Here is a 15,662-nt window from a genome sequence, read left to right on the forward strand (position 1 = left end):
CCATATGATTAACAGCGAATTTAATAAAGAATAAGGCAAACAAATCTAAATTGACAGGCAAAATCCAGAACTGTGATAAACATGTCGTTTAATCCCAAACCTGGAAGAGCAAGCAGCGGCTCAAACAAATACAAATAGGGCAAAAGTCTAAGAAACAAAGTCAAGCACAGATAGCGAGGGTCATACATAGAAAAGGCAAACAAACAGAGAAAACTATGGCTTGGTATGCTAAATCGGCAATACTTCGCAATTAGGTGTTTTGCCGTTGTCATGGTATTTATCACCGTAAGTGTTAGATTCTGGTGAGGGTTCCCTCTGGCATGCAGGACGGGGTTCCGCTGAATTGACTATTACAGTGGGTATGGTTGGTGTAGTGCTGTGACCAGGGGACCAACATTTGGTGCTAAGGCCCTGGTGTGGAGGTTCTTTGTATGTTCTACCTCTGAGTTTATATTTTTGTTTGTTTCCTCCCACCACCCAGACACATACATGTAGATGGACATGCAATGCTAAATTGCCCCTGTGTGTGTGTGTGTGTGTGTGTGTGTGTGGTGATATACACTACATTATAACTCATAAATGCTCATTACATTTGAGAATGTGTCACTTGGAGTTTATCCCCTGACTTCTTTGTTTTCACTTTCAAAATAGCTCCTTATCTCCACAGCAGTGGAAAGAGAACAAACTGAAAAAAAGATATTCAATATTTGTGTGTATTTGGGACCAAATGAATTAGAATTTCACCAAGGTAAATGTTTGACCAAAGGTCAGCAATATTTCTATCACTGAAAAAGACATTTCCATGGTAAAATATTAAAAAATAACTTTTTTCAATTTCTCGAAGCTTTCTATTAATATTGTTGAACAGCATTTCATTCTCAAATTGAGTAATTATTAGTTCCTGAGATGGGGTCTCTCCTGGATTTTCTTTAATCTGTTTGCAGGAGTCTCTTTTGCAAATCCGGCAAATGCTTACGAGGAAAATCAATTCGATCAGAGTGAAGCACATTTCAGAGGTTTGCTGTGTTAATTACAAACTAAACAAAGCAGAACGATAGAAGAGACAGAGAAACATATGATTAGTTTTTTCTCTCAGGTGGCTTGTCTATGATAAGATACTATAAAATAAGCATAGTCTATGTTAACACAATGTTAGACAACATAAAATGACATCTGAACGAGAGAGGATGTACCTCATGATTCTTTTAAACACATTTAGGTAGTGACGAGAAATCGAACCGCTGCAATATCAATACATAGTAAAAAATGTAGATCAGGAATAACGGTATAATTTCCCTACTATTAACATGTTATTATGATCTTTGCATGTATATCCTCGTAATATTTAATACAGAAATATTGTTTGACATAAAATATGCCTTAAATGATTCTATAACAAATTAGTCTCATCAAAACTGTTACATCTTCCTGACATCCACCTGAAGTGCATGAGCAGATGAGAATAACATTTCGTTCATCATCCTGGACATCCTCATTCTCATATCTACCGAATATCTGGTGGCGCTACAGTATTTAAATAGGCTTCTGAAAAGCGAGTGTGACTTTAGAAGTGAGTGTGACTTACATCAAGCGCAGCACAGGTCTGGGTTTTAATCTTTAGATTTCAGCCAAAGCCAGAAGTCACATACAGCCAAATGTTTTGAAAATGACAGATATTAATGATGACTACCGCTTATCCGAACTTCTCGGGTCACGGGGAGCCTGTGCCTGTCTCAGGCGTCATTGGGCATCAAGGCAGGATACACCCTGGACGGAGTGCCAACCCATCACAGGGCACACACACACTCTCATTCACTCACGCAATCACACACTACAGACAATTTTCCAGAGATGCCAATCAACCTACCATGCATGTCTTTGGACCGGGGGAGGAAACCGGAGTACCCGGAGGAAACCCCCGAGGCACGGGGAGAACATGCAAACTCCACACGCACAAGGCGGAGGTGGGAATCGAACCCCCAACCCTGGAGGTGTGAGGCGAACGTGCTAACCACTAAGCCACCGTGCCCCCTGACACAAATATTAATTTTGTAAAGTTTATGCAAAAAGTCAATGTTTCCAGTGTTGACCCTTCTTTTTCAAGACCTCTGCAATTCACTCTGGAATACTGTCAATCAACTTCTGATCCACATCCTGACTGACGGCAGTCCATTTTTTCAATGCTTAGACTTTGTGGGTTTTTGTTTGTCCACCTGCCTCTTGAGGATTGTCCACAAGTTCTCAATAGGATTAAGTTCTGGGGAATTTCCTGGCCAGGGCCCCAAAATTTCAATGTTTTATTCTCAGAGGCACTTAGTTATCACTTTTGCTTTATGGCAACGTGCTCCATCATGCTGGAAAAGGCATTGTTTGTCACCAAGCTGTTCTTGGATGGTTGACAGATGTTGCTCACAGAGATGTTTTTGTGCCATTCTTTATTCATGGTGTTTTTGTATCCCACTCCCTTGGCTGAGAAGCAAGAAGCAAGCACACATGAAACTCTTCCGGATGATTTACTGTTGGCATGAAACAGGACTTGATGGTAGCGCTCACTTTTTCTTCTCCGGACAAGCTTTTTTCTGGATGCCCCAAGCATTCGGAAAGGGAATTTATCAAAGAAAATAACTTTACCCAAGTCCTCAGCAATCCAAGCAGTATATGCAAATTGCCATCATTAAAATCTGAGGTAGCAAACTTTATTTTTTTAAAACTTTTGGCCATGGCTGTATATACGTTAGCTTAAAGTAACCCTTCTGTAGTGCTGTAAATTTTTTTAATATTAAGCAATAGTGTTAGGGAGACTGTTTCAGTATTATTCTTTTCAAAATTCAAGCAGACCAAATGAAATGAGGCTTCAAGCTGGATTTGACTTGCAGGCCACGTGCCATAGCTTTAATTTCTAGACTATTAAGCAAGCAAGCCGCAAGACCGTTAAGCACTCACAAACTTTGGGGTCTGAATGTTACTAACACCAATGTTCTAGTGATCCTCTCAAGGAGTTTTTCCTTCCTTATCCCTCACTTGCTCACTAGGGATGAATGAATATAAAAATGAATAAATAATTGAAATATTACTTATAATTTTTAATACTTCTGTAAAACCTTTTTGCGTTGTCCACTGTTCAAAGTGCTATACAAATAAAATTGAATTGAATTGAATAGAGTTGGTTAGCACGTTCGCCTCACACCTCCAGGGTTGGGGATTCGATTCCCGCCTCCGCCTTGTGTGTGTGTGGAGTTTGCATGTTCTCCCTGTGCCTCGGGGGTTTCCTCCGGGTACTCCGGTTTCCTCCCCCAGTCCAAAGACGTGTATGGTAGGTTGATTGGCATCTCTATGAAATTGTTCGTAGTGTGTGATTGCGTGAGTGAATGAGAGTGTGTATGTGTGTGTGTGTGCCCTGCGATGGGTTGGCACTCCGTCCAGGGTGTATCCTGCCTTGATGCCCGATGACGCCTGAGATAGGCACAGGCTCCCCGTGACCCGAGGTAGTTCGGATAAGCGGTAGAAAATGAGTGAGTGAGAGAATTTAGAGATGAATTCATTAAGCATCTTTTAATTGTTTATCATTTGCGTTGAGAGAATTTCAGTACAAATGTAAGAACATTACAGAAACCCAACTCTATGCAAATAAAATCACATACTGCTTGATAGAAGCAAGTTGTGATTTCATGGTTAAGGCTTTGGGCAACAGCTCGTGACGCTGTGATCTCAAATCTCTGTTGCAAATTGCTTCAGATAAAAGTGAGCAAATGTAAATAGCTTCAACCCCCCGGCTGGGGCTGGAAAAGCAACGCACATACAGTATAAAACTTTACATGGTGTATTGGTGTATTTTGTACATATTTCTCATGCTGAAAAAAGAAATTAAAATAAGTCAAGATCGATGTTTTGGTACACTTGACTTCAACTCTACCGTATATTAGGTGTAGAATGTAATTATTTGAGTCATAGTTCAGTCACTTTGAATTAGAATTGTGAAGTAGATTTATTCACCATGACCACACAAATGAATTCACTACAATCATGTAAATATCTTCTAAAAAGCTAAAAATACTGCTCATGGCCAGAGGTAGGCTGAGTAAGCAGGAACAAAATGACTTCAGTTTCTGTGTCTAAAGAAAATTGAATTATAAAGTACCAATGATGCTAAAAATGGGGAATGGAGATTCCCAGATTTCCATGAAGCATAGCCATGGCGTTTGTTTGTTTAATTCAAGATTTAATCCAAACTTTAAACAGATGCAGGCCTATAAATAAATGTTAAATCAGACCTTGTTCTGATGGTGGAAAAATCAGGAAGAAAAAGCTCCTTGGCTCAAACGAACACCCAAAATATAATTGTAAATTTTTAAAGAAGGAGCTTAACATTTGAATATGTGGACTATGTTAATAATAAATCTGTGCTCAAGGGGACAGTGGAATTTATAGTAAAGGGAGATGAAGAAGTAACTGGCTGTAAAAAGTTTTAGGAGCCCTGACCTACACCAAATATAGTCCTGGCCAGAGGCACATGAGCTAAGAAAAGGAAATTTATTAACCTTAGCTTATAAAAAAAAAAAAAAAAAAAAACACTTTCTGCAGATAAGTGTAGATTTATAGATGGCATAAGAAAGAAGCTAATTCTGGAAATGCATTTATAAGGGCTTTAAGATATTTTTCATGCAAATTTAGCTTATATTCTGGTTAGTATGTGTAGACATACATTATATATTATATATACATTATATATACTCTTAACTCTTTTAACCAGAGGCCAATAAAGGGCACCTTATTTAGTGGTGCTGATGTTTAGCATTGGATTTCTTCCAACGTCATACTCCACAGTGGTGTTTAATGGCTTTATTATTAGAATTTGCAGTTTTTCCTCAATCTAAAATGATGTGACGTGACATACGGCTAAGTGCGGTGACCCATACTCAGAATTCGTTCACTGCATTTAACAGTGCACACACACAGCAGTGAACACACACACACCCAGAGCAGTGGGCAGCCATTTATGCTGCGGCGCCCGGGGAGCATTTGGGGGGTTCGGTGCCTTGCTCAAGATCACCTCAGTCGTGGCCGGCCCGAGACTCGAACCCACAACCTTAGGGTTAGGAGTCAAACTCTTTAACCATTAGGCCATGACTTTCTACTAGAAAACCAATACAAATGGTTATATCGTCAAAATAAATGATGATATCAAACCCATTTCTGTTTTCTGAGATGCTCCAAGTTCTTGTTCATAAGCCTCTAAAATTTGGTTTTATATACAACCACTGGGGGGACACGGTGGCTTAGTGGTTAACACGTTTGCCTCACACCTCCAGGGTTTGGGGTTGGATTCCCGCCTCCACCTTGTGTGTGTGGAGTTTGCATGTTCTCCCCGTGCCTCGGTGGTTTCCTCTGGGTACTCCGGTTTCCTCCCCGGTCCAAAGACATGCATGGTAGGTTGATTGGCATCTCTGGAAAATTGTCCGTAGTGTGTGATTGCGTGAGTGAATGAGTGTGTGTGTGTGCCCTGCGATGGGTTGGCACTCCGTCCAGGGTGTATCCTGCCTTGATGCCCGATGACGCCTGAGATCCCCGTGACCCGAGGTAGTTCAGATAAACGGTAGAGAATGAATGAATGAATACAACCACTAAACCTCTGTGAGGTTATCAACATTGGGGAAAACACAAGTCTGACACTGAGTCCTGACTCATTTTATACCAGATTTGTGGTGATAAAATAATTCATTTGTTTATACTGATATAAAATGTCTGAGAATCTGTTTTTCATTCTACAGGCACAATGAAACACAAGTGTATTAAGTGTTTTAAAGCATGGATAATATGATGCTGATGAGTTATACTGTACCACCACAGTAGCGAGTAATATATCAGGAGACTCAGCGAGCATTATAACTGATTTATGTTCTCTTCAGTAGAAGAAAAATGAAAGTAAACGTGACAAGGCTATTTGGATATGTTGAGGAGTAAATTACTTGATAACTGCATATACACAACCTGTATCCTCCATTGTGTAGAAGCTCAGTGGGGTCAGAGGTCAGATGAAATAGTACTCTTAATGCAAGCTGATTGAACTCACAGATGATTGAAAGGAGACCTGATTTTATTATTTATAATCACGCTGCCACATGACCTAGACAAGCCTCGATCTAAAGACATGATCGTACGTTACTGTTTATTACTTTTTAATGCAACCATAATGACTGTGCTGCCATCTCCATTGATCAAGACATTGACAGCGCAGTCTACAGCTGTCGTTTTTCACCATTATTCACCTGCTATTACTGGTCTGAGTACAGCACCACAGTGTCTCTTACTACCACTGCAGCATTAGAAAAGAATGGGAAACATTTGGAGTGGATTCTGTGATTTTTCTGAGGTGAAGAAGAAGAAGAAGAGAGAGCAATAAAGAAACTTCTGAACAACCAGCATTAGAAAAGCCAAAAGCAATTTTCAAAGGCAATCCAACACAGATGGAAGGAAGACTGAGGAATATGTGGCAAACACACACTCACACACACTCACACACACACTGACACACACTCACAAATGCACACACATGCATGCACACATACACATTCACATCCACAAACACACACACACACACACACTCGCACAATTACACAGACACACACACAAACACACACACTCACACACACACTAACACACATGCACACACTCACACACACACTCACACTCATGCTCACACACACTCACACTCACACACACACTGACACACATGCACTGACACACACATGCACACACACACTCACAAATGCACATACTGTGCACACGCATGCATACATGCACACAAACACATTCACATCCACAAAAACACACACACATACACACTCGCACATTTACACAGACACACACACAAACACACACTCACACACACTAACACACATGCACACACTCACACACACACTCACACTCATGCTCACACGCACTCACTCACACACACACTGACACACATGCACTGACTCACACATGCACACACACACTCACAAATGCACATACACACGCATGCATACATGCACACAAACACATTCACATCCACAAACACACACACACATACACACTCGCACAATTACACAGACACACACACAATAACACACACACACTCACACACACATGCACAAACACATGCACAAAAATACTCACATACTCACTCACAAACAAATACACACTCACACTCACATACACTCACAAATGCACACACACATGCATGCACACATGCACACAAACACATTCACATCCACTAACACACACACATACACACTCGCACAATTACACAGACACACACAAACACACACACTTGCACATGCACAAACACACACACAAATACACTCACACACTCACTCACACACAAATACACACACACAGCCTGTTCAACAAAAATGGTTCTTAATATAGAGTGTGCTTATATGATGTTTAGACAGATTTACATTAGGAGCCATGTTATCAGTCCATGTTATCAGTTATCACACCATGGTAGTAAAGCTCTCTATACACATATACACCGGGTTCAATCCACCTACTGAATAAAGACAATGTAGTCAATTTTAAATACAGAAACCTTATAGTAATCATTTCACACCTTGCTTGTTAGGAGTATTTGTTTCTGATCCTGGTGCATTTTCTCCGTTTAGAGATCATGAAGGGCGGCAATTATGCTCACATCTGTGTGAAATCATTCGATTGCAAGCGAACTCTGCAACTGTTTGGTGAGGCATCAAACTGAACCACTGGTCCAACAAACAAACCATTTTTTATTTTTTAAAATGACTTTTAATGACGCTTCTCCAAAGCACTTGAATTGAAACAATACTGTCTCGATACTGAAACCTCGACTCAGTCTGCTCAATTATAATGACTACAGCTAAAAGAAGGCAACAATAAACTTGCATCACTGTTGACTATCCGTCTTGATGGATAAGCGCCATGAGGATAAACAGAAGCACTCTGACTGATAAGAGGACAATTTACTCATGCTCACGTAATTTGTACATTTTGGTATTTGGTATTTGGTATTTTTTGAAATTTTGCTGTATGAAAGTTTACACTAACAGTTTAAATCCACTGTTTCAGAACAAAGCATAGAACTTCAGGTCTGAAAACACCCTAATTTACATTTTTTGGGGTTTCTTTTCTATAATACTAATAAAATTACTAGATTATTTCCATAGGCCTGATGAACCACCTTTTTAAGGTCATGTCACAGCATTTCAACAGGATTCAGGTCAGGACTTTTTCTTCAGCCATTCAGAGGTGGACTTGCTGGTGTGTTTTGGATCATTGTCCTACTGCAGAACCCAAGTTTTTCAGCCTGAGGTCATGAACAGATGGCCGCACATTGTCCTTCAGGATTTTTTGGTAGACAGCAGAATTCATGGTTTCATTTATCACAGCAAGTCTTCCAGGTCGTGAAGCAGCAAAACAGCTCCAGACCCTCACACTACCACCACCATATTTTACTGTTGGTATGATGTTCTTTTTCTGAAATGCGGTGTTACTTTTACACCAAATGTAATGGGGACACATCTTCTAAAAAGTTCAACTTGTATTTTCTCAAAAGTCTTGGGGATCATCAAGATGTTTTCTGGCAAATCTGAGATGATCCTTTAAGTTCTTTTTTCTCAGCAGTGGTTTTCGTCATGGAACTCTGCCATGCAGCCATTTTTGCCCAGTCTCTTTCTTATGGTGGCGTCATGAACACTGACCTTAACTGAGGCAAGTGATTCCTGCAGTTCTTTGGATGTTGTTGTGGGGTCTTTTGTGACATCTTGGATGAGTCATCACTGCGCTCTTGGGGTAATTTTGGTTAGCCGGTCAACATCTTTAGAAAATTGGCAGCTCTGCTGACTGACATGCCTGGATAAAACACTGTCGTGGCACATCCAACTTACTGTATGTGTGATGCTTTTCTGTTCGCCACGGAGCCTTCATGTCAGAAAGACTCCTTCCAGCCATTTTACTTTGTCCTCCCTCATCAACAAGGAAACTCCTCCTCCAAAACTGATGCTCATTGTTGTCATGGATGTCTTGGACAATTCCCTGCCTGAACACCAGGGGGAGTTCCGGCAGGGGTTTGTTTATATCCTGTGTCATGCGTCTTTGCTTATATTATGTCTTCTCACATGTTTGGCCCACCTGATCCTTAGCCCCGTTCCTGCTTCTTAACACTTGCCCCTTATGTTACACTAATTACCCCCCCAATGTATACCGGTTGTCTTGAATGTGTTGTTTTTTTTTGTTGTTGTTGTTGGTTGTCTCTTGTCACCGTGTTTCTAGTTATTTGTATTAAGTTCTTGTTTTTTTAAGATCTTGTTTTGTTTTTACCTGCCTAGGAAATCCATAGTGTTTTCTTGTATCTGTTGAACATCTTTAATCATCCTGTTCAACATAGTTTCTGACAATTGCATGTTTTACTCAACCATGCCAAGGTCAAAGTCACTGAGATCATATTTTTTCCACATTCTGATGTTAGACATGAACATTAACTAAGACAAGTATATCTCATGAATAGCTCCTACTTTAAAGTTAAGGGGAAACAAAATTAAAAATAAAAATATACAGATTTATTTTTGGAATCCAATTATTTTAAAGATTATGTTAAATTCAGTTTCAACGTAAACATGAAATCAGATTTTTTTAAGCGTTTTTCCAAATGTCTGATTATAGTATAAAACTAACTGCCTATTCCCCAGTGAACTGTTATAGATTCAGATTTATTTATAGTGCAAATACAACGGCTGATTTAAGTTCCATGTAGGATAGCATTAGTTATACGTGCACTGACACACAACACTTACTGCACGTAGATTCAGCCTCGTCAGATCCGTCCAGACATTCGGGTTCTCCGTCGCATTTCCAGCGAGCTGGCACACATTGTCCGTTTGTACAGGTAAAGTCTGCTACAGAGCATGTGGTCTTCACTGCACAAAAAAAAAGACAAAACAATGATAGCATTTATTATTAAAATAGCTAATGGATTTACTCTAGTCATCTCATATTTAATTCAAATTTACAGTATATTCTATTTTCTATAAAAGTCTATAAAATGTATATACTTTCAACCTTCTACAGTACATTCTGGAAATTGTGAAAACACTCTATTCAGTCCCCCTGACAATAGCTGCCCTGGAGTACAAAAGAGAAAGGAATCACATGCAGTAAAAGCTAAATCCTTGTCTCCTGCTTGATTTCCAAATTATAAATGACAAATTAAATATGCCTTAATGTGCCTTTACTGGCATTTCCTCTCCTGTTAAGTCCTTTACCTTGAGAAAAGATATTTGTCAGACTGAATGATTACTCCTTCGAAACCCATTATCGTGGAATAGGTATACATTATAGTGAGTCCATAAAGAATACAGGGTGTGTATCTGCCTGGGAATGCGTGTAGTAATAAATAAAAAAAAATCTTTTTTAAATCAAATATCACTTAGAAATGATAAATGTGGTATTTAAAAGGTCTCAATAATCTGAATTAGTGCTTCAGAGCTTTTAATACCTCTCTCCTAAGCCCCGTTCACACTGCAGGTAAAAGTGGCCCAAATCTGATTTTTTTGGGGTCAAGTGACCAGGTCAGACTTCTTCAGGAGTAGTGTGAACACTCAAATCTAGCCCAGATCTGATTTTTTCAAATCAGATTCAGACCACTTCCATATGTGGTCCTGAATCAGACCCAAATCTGATTTTTTTCCAATGCAGCCGCAGTGTGAACAACCAAGGCGGATTTGATGCGACTTTTACGTGAATCTACAACATTCGTCACAATTATGCGCCAGCGAGTACGCACACAAACGTGACTACGCCTACATAATGGATCAAATAATCAAAAGTTGCCCTCGACATCCGAAAATTTTCAAAACACTGCGTCTTTGTGCTGCCATTACACAAACATTTAGAAAGAAAAGCGAAAATGCTTACTTCCTCCATAACCTCGCCAACTTTAGCGCAACGGCGTGCTGCGTGTGACATCATTGTTATTGTTGTCATTGTTATTGTTTGTTTGCGCATGCGGGTCAGTTTGAAACAGCAAACAGTTCACACTGGTATCTGATATAGGCCACATTTTAAAAGGTAATGTGAGCAAAATATCCGAATTGAGCATTAAGACTTGCAGTGTGAACGGGGCTTTAGTGTTATGGATGGAAAAATAAACCATATCAACTAATAAAATATGTTACCAGAAAGTTTAGAATTTTCTAATTCGATAAATATTCATTCATCATTCATTCATATTCTACCGCTTATCCGAACTACCTCGGGTCACAGGGAGCCTGTGCCATCGGGTGTCATCGGGTATCTCAGGTGTCATCGGGCATCAAGGCAGGATACACCCTGGACAGAGTGCCAACCCATCGCAGGGCACACACACACACACTCTCATTCACTCACGCAATCACACACTACGGATAATTTTCCAGAGATGCCAATCAACCTACCATGCATGTCTTTGGACAGGGGGAGGAAACCGGAGTACCCAGAGGAAACCCCCGAGGCACGGGGAGAACATGCAAACTCCACACACACACGGCGGAGGCGGGAATCGAACCCCCAACCCTGGAGGTGTGAGGCGAACGTGCTAACCACTAAGCCACCGTGCCCCCCTTAATTCGATAAATAATAAATAAATAAATATCTTTTGATGATTTATCCTGGTACTAGTAGTAGTATTGTGCTCGTCCAGTTATATGTGATCTAGGACACTGATGTCCAATCTTATTTGGAAAGGACTGGTGTGGATGCAGGTTTTCATTTCAGTCAAACAGAAGCCACATCTGAGTCTACTGAAAGCCAAGATCAACTGATGAACCAGGTGGAATCAGATGTGGTTTCTGTTGATTGGAATGAAAACCTGTCCCCAAACCGGTCATTTGTAGATAAGATTGGACACCAATGCTTTAGAATGCATATACTCCTCCCCCAAGGGGGCTCTGTGGAGGCGTTTTGTTAGATGCAGACATGGTTTGCCAGTGTATTTTTTTTTAGAAGAGTTTTACATCTTCCAACCATCTCTTGGCTGAGAAAACAGTGGTTGGGTTTTCATTTTGAAGAAGCATCAGTTCTTTTCCAACAGTAAGGGTAAGTAAAATGTTTCTACCTTTTATCCAGAAATCCTGAACTAGTTCACTAAGCTACTACCATGTTTACTTAAACTGGGTGAGAATATGGTGTATCTTGGGACACTGTTGGCTGTGTAAATAGGTCAAGTACTGCAAAGCGCCTTCAGTATGACTTACAGTATACGTGGACAGGCAGAATTAAACGGTTGCATTTAATCCACTCCATCAATGAGCAGGCAGCTTATATGAGATAAAGAATAGAAACAAAATTTCAATTCTTCTTTAAAACACTACACAAAGGCATCTCCATGAGTCTCCCAACAGCCAAAGATCATATCATCTAAGCCCTTTCTATCTTCTGTACTGTACCTACTCTTCCTCAACAGCAGAAAGTTCAGGACTTCACTCGCTTATCTCCCTCTAAAAGCAGGAGTGCATGGCTATGGGTTCAGTTCCTCTCCGGATTACAAAATGAGGTGGTCAGCTTGAGGCAAGCCCCTGTTAATTACCAAAGATCCTTCACCAGCCTTATCTCAAGGACAAAGGCTGATGTGACTGCATGGAACTTTTACCTTCTACACTTCTCACGTGGATTACTCTGCTCTTAAGAAAGGCTTTGAGATTGCAAAATGTGTTTTCATTATCCAGAACAGCAGAAAATGTGGCCTGAAGCATAGCCAGTTGCTGCTGATTTTATTGAGTACATGCAGGACGGCAGGGCAGGTGGAGGGCTGCTTATGTTTAGGGTTTTACAAAATGCCAGCTGGCAGAATTGTTGATTTGAGTAAATTTCCCTTGGTGCAGAGGCACAGCTTGCTTCAGAAGGAGACACTATGTTTAGCATCAGCATTCCAGCTGAGGCACTTATTATCATGTACCATTCCAGACAAACCATCCAGGAAACCCTACAAAGAACAGAATTCATGTTATAAAGCATACACCTACTCCTTTGATGAAGCTGATATTTCGAGTTTTGAGCATTGCATGTACCTTCAAAAAGCTAGCCACCTTCTGAGATCGCATATTTAAGCCAAATCTGAGGGAAGTTTCACACAGTACCAGACATCCAAAAATACTTGTTCCATATGATACGACCAAGAAGTACAATTTACACAAAATGTATCTGGACACCTAATAATATCTCCTATGTGTTAGCTATACCTATATACCGGATTTAGCCGCTTTTTGCTGTTATATGAGCCTCCACTCTTTAGAGAAGGTTTTGTATTCAATTAGCCACCCAGAGCAACAGACCACAAGATGATGGGTGAGAAGGTCTGGGGTGCAGTCAGCATTCCTGTTCATCTGGGGCAGAGGTCAGAGCTCTGTGCAGGACACTCAAGTTCTTCCACTCCAGCTTTGACAAACCAAGTCTTTATGGAGTATGTAAAAAGTTTTCCTGGTTTTCCACAGCGGGGGCATGGTGGCTTAGTGGTTAGCACGTTCGCCTCACACCTCCAGGGTTGGGGGTTTGATTCCCGCCTCCACCTTCTGTGTGTGGAGTTTGCATGTTCTCCACGTGCCTCGGGGGTTTCCTCCGGGTACTCCGGTTTCCTCCCCTGGTCCAAAGACATGCATGGTAGGTTGATTGGCATCTCTGGAAAATTGTCCGTAGTGTGTGATTGCGTGAGTGAATGAAAGTGTGTGTGTGCCCTGTGATGGGTTGGCACTCCGTCCAGGATGTATCCTGCCATGATGCCCGATGATGCCTGAGATCCCCGTGACCCGAGGTAGTTCGGATAAGGTAGAGAATGAATGAATGAATGAATGAATGAATGAATGAATACAACCACTAAACTTCTGTGAGGTTATCAACCTTGATGCCCGATGACGCCTGAGATAGGCACAGGCTCCCCGTGACCTGAGGGAGTTCGGATAAGCGGTAGAAAATGAGTGAGTGAATGAGAGTGGTTTTCCACAAAAGCTACAGTAATAGATTTCCATAAATGCTAAAAGTCACTTCATTCAATCATCATGAAAGTCATAGTGGATCCAGAGCTTATCCTGGAGACATTAGACATGAGGAGAGAATATACCTTAAATGGGATGCCAGTACATTTCAGGGCATATACACACCCACACACACACACCCTACTGTACATTCACATTTAGGGCAATTTAGCGTAAACCCGCACGAAGACCTGGAGAGCATGTGCAAAAATTTCAACAGAAAGTAACTTGAGCTCAGGATCAAACCAAGGTCTCAGGAGCTGTGAGACAGCAACATGACCTGTGAGTTTTTAGTTTTTAGACTGCATTCCTACAGCAGCACCATTTAAACTTTTACAGCCATTTTTAGCTATCTTTTTTTCTTTAAAATCCATAACTAAACTGTAAACTGTTATCTTCATCTCCAGGTTTTGTCAGAAATGGGATTTGACTGACAGTCAGAAAAGCTATTCCTACTAGCTGTGAAGTGATCAGAGGTCAGTGATGTGCACTTAGAGGAGAAATGCAGCTCTGACTGACTGACTGACTGACTGACTGACTGACTGACTGACTGACTGACTGACTGACTGACTGACTGACTGACTGACTGACTGACTGACTGACTGACTAGGCCTTATCTAGATTTAAGAGCTCTTTTGAGATAAGACGAGGCCGGTCATTACGGAATAAGGCAATCCCAAATGCACTCATGCAGACACATGAAACATGCTTTTTTTAATCCTTTCTCTCTCTCTCTCTCTCTCTCTCTTTCTTCTTCCACTATCAGCAAAGCCTAACCTCCCCCTCTGTATAGAATGATATAGTTAAAGCTCAAGGGCAAAATATACAAACTCTTACCTGCACCTTAGAACACACACACACACACACACACACACACACACACACAGCAATGTACCTTGCATTCACTGCTTGTAGCTAAGATTTACTACCTCCAATGTGTTGTGTGACACATTTTGCTGCATTGGGGATCAGGCACAGGGTTGTGTTACCTCTGTGATCACTACGAGTTCTCCTGAGAGCTTTGTTTGTCTTTTTTTTTTTTTTTTTTTTTTTTGCATTTATTGTTACAATTTTGTATATGTATCTGTGTCTACTTGATAGAAGGGAAGAGACTGACAGAGAATGTGAACCAGGCTAAATTAGGGCAGGATTGGATTTCTTGGAGATAAAATACCTCAGTTGAATAGCTGGAATAGGAGAAAATAGAGGAGTATGCATTTATTTCTAAATTCTATCAGTGTGTGTCTACGGGTGGTTTGAGTGTGCGTGTGTGGGAAGTGCTGCCCACGAACTGGTTGTAGATGTGAAGATATGGCTTGTTAAGGCAGAGAGTAAGAAGAGTAATCGATGTACGCTTACAGTTACTGCTTTTTTTAATGGAAATATTTTCTGATCGGTTTTAGACCTCTTCAGGCAGATTGACGGTTTTTTGCTTTTTTGTAAAAAAAAACAAAAAAAAAACTAAGATTTAAAAAAATGTAAAGAAATAGCTCTGTTTCTTAAAGTTGTGGAGTCAAAGTACCGTTTAGGCAGAAAAACTCAATCTGTTTTTTGCTGCATGCTAGAATTCAACTAGATATTCCCAGACAACATTCCTTAAATGTCCACACACAAATGCTGTGCCACTAACCAGTCTGGAACAAGTCC

General features: G+C 40.6%; 1 protein-coding gene across 4 annotated transcripts in view; it reads right to left on the reverse strand.

The window, feature by feature from the left end:
• Nucleotides 1–15,662, reverse strand: part of lrp8 (low density lipoprotein receptor-related protein 8, apolipoprotein e receptor) — a 208,011-nt gene that overhangs the window by 96,815 nt on the left and 95,534 nt on the right. For all 4 annotated transcript variants that reach the window (XM_060867521.1, XM_060867520.1, XM_060867519.1 and 1 more), the window contains exon 3: nucleotides 9,807–9,929. In XM_060867521.1, coding sequence (XP_060723504.1) covers nucleotides 9,807–9,929 — 123 coding nt within the window. The remainder of the gene's footprint in view (nucleotides 1–9,806; nucleotides 9,930–15,662) is intronic.

This window comes from Tachysurus vachellii, chromosome 4 (genome assembly GCF_030014155.1).
Source record: "Tachysurus vachellii isolate PV-2020 chromosome 4, HZAU_Pvac_v1, whole genome shotgun sequence".
NCBI lineage: Eukaryota > Metazoa > Chordata > Actinopteri > Siluriformes > Bagridae > Tachysurus > Tachysurus vachellii.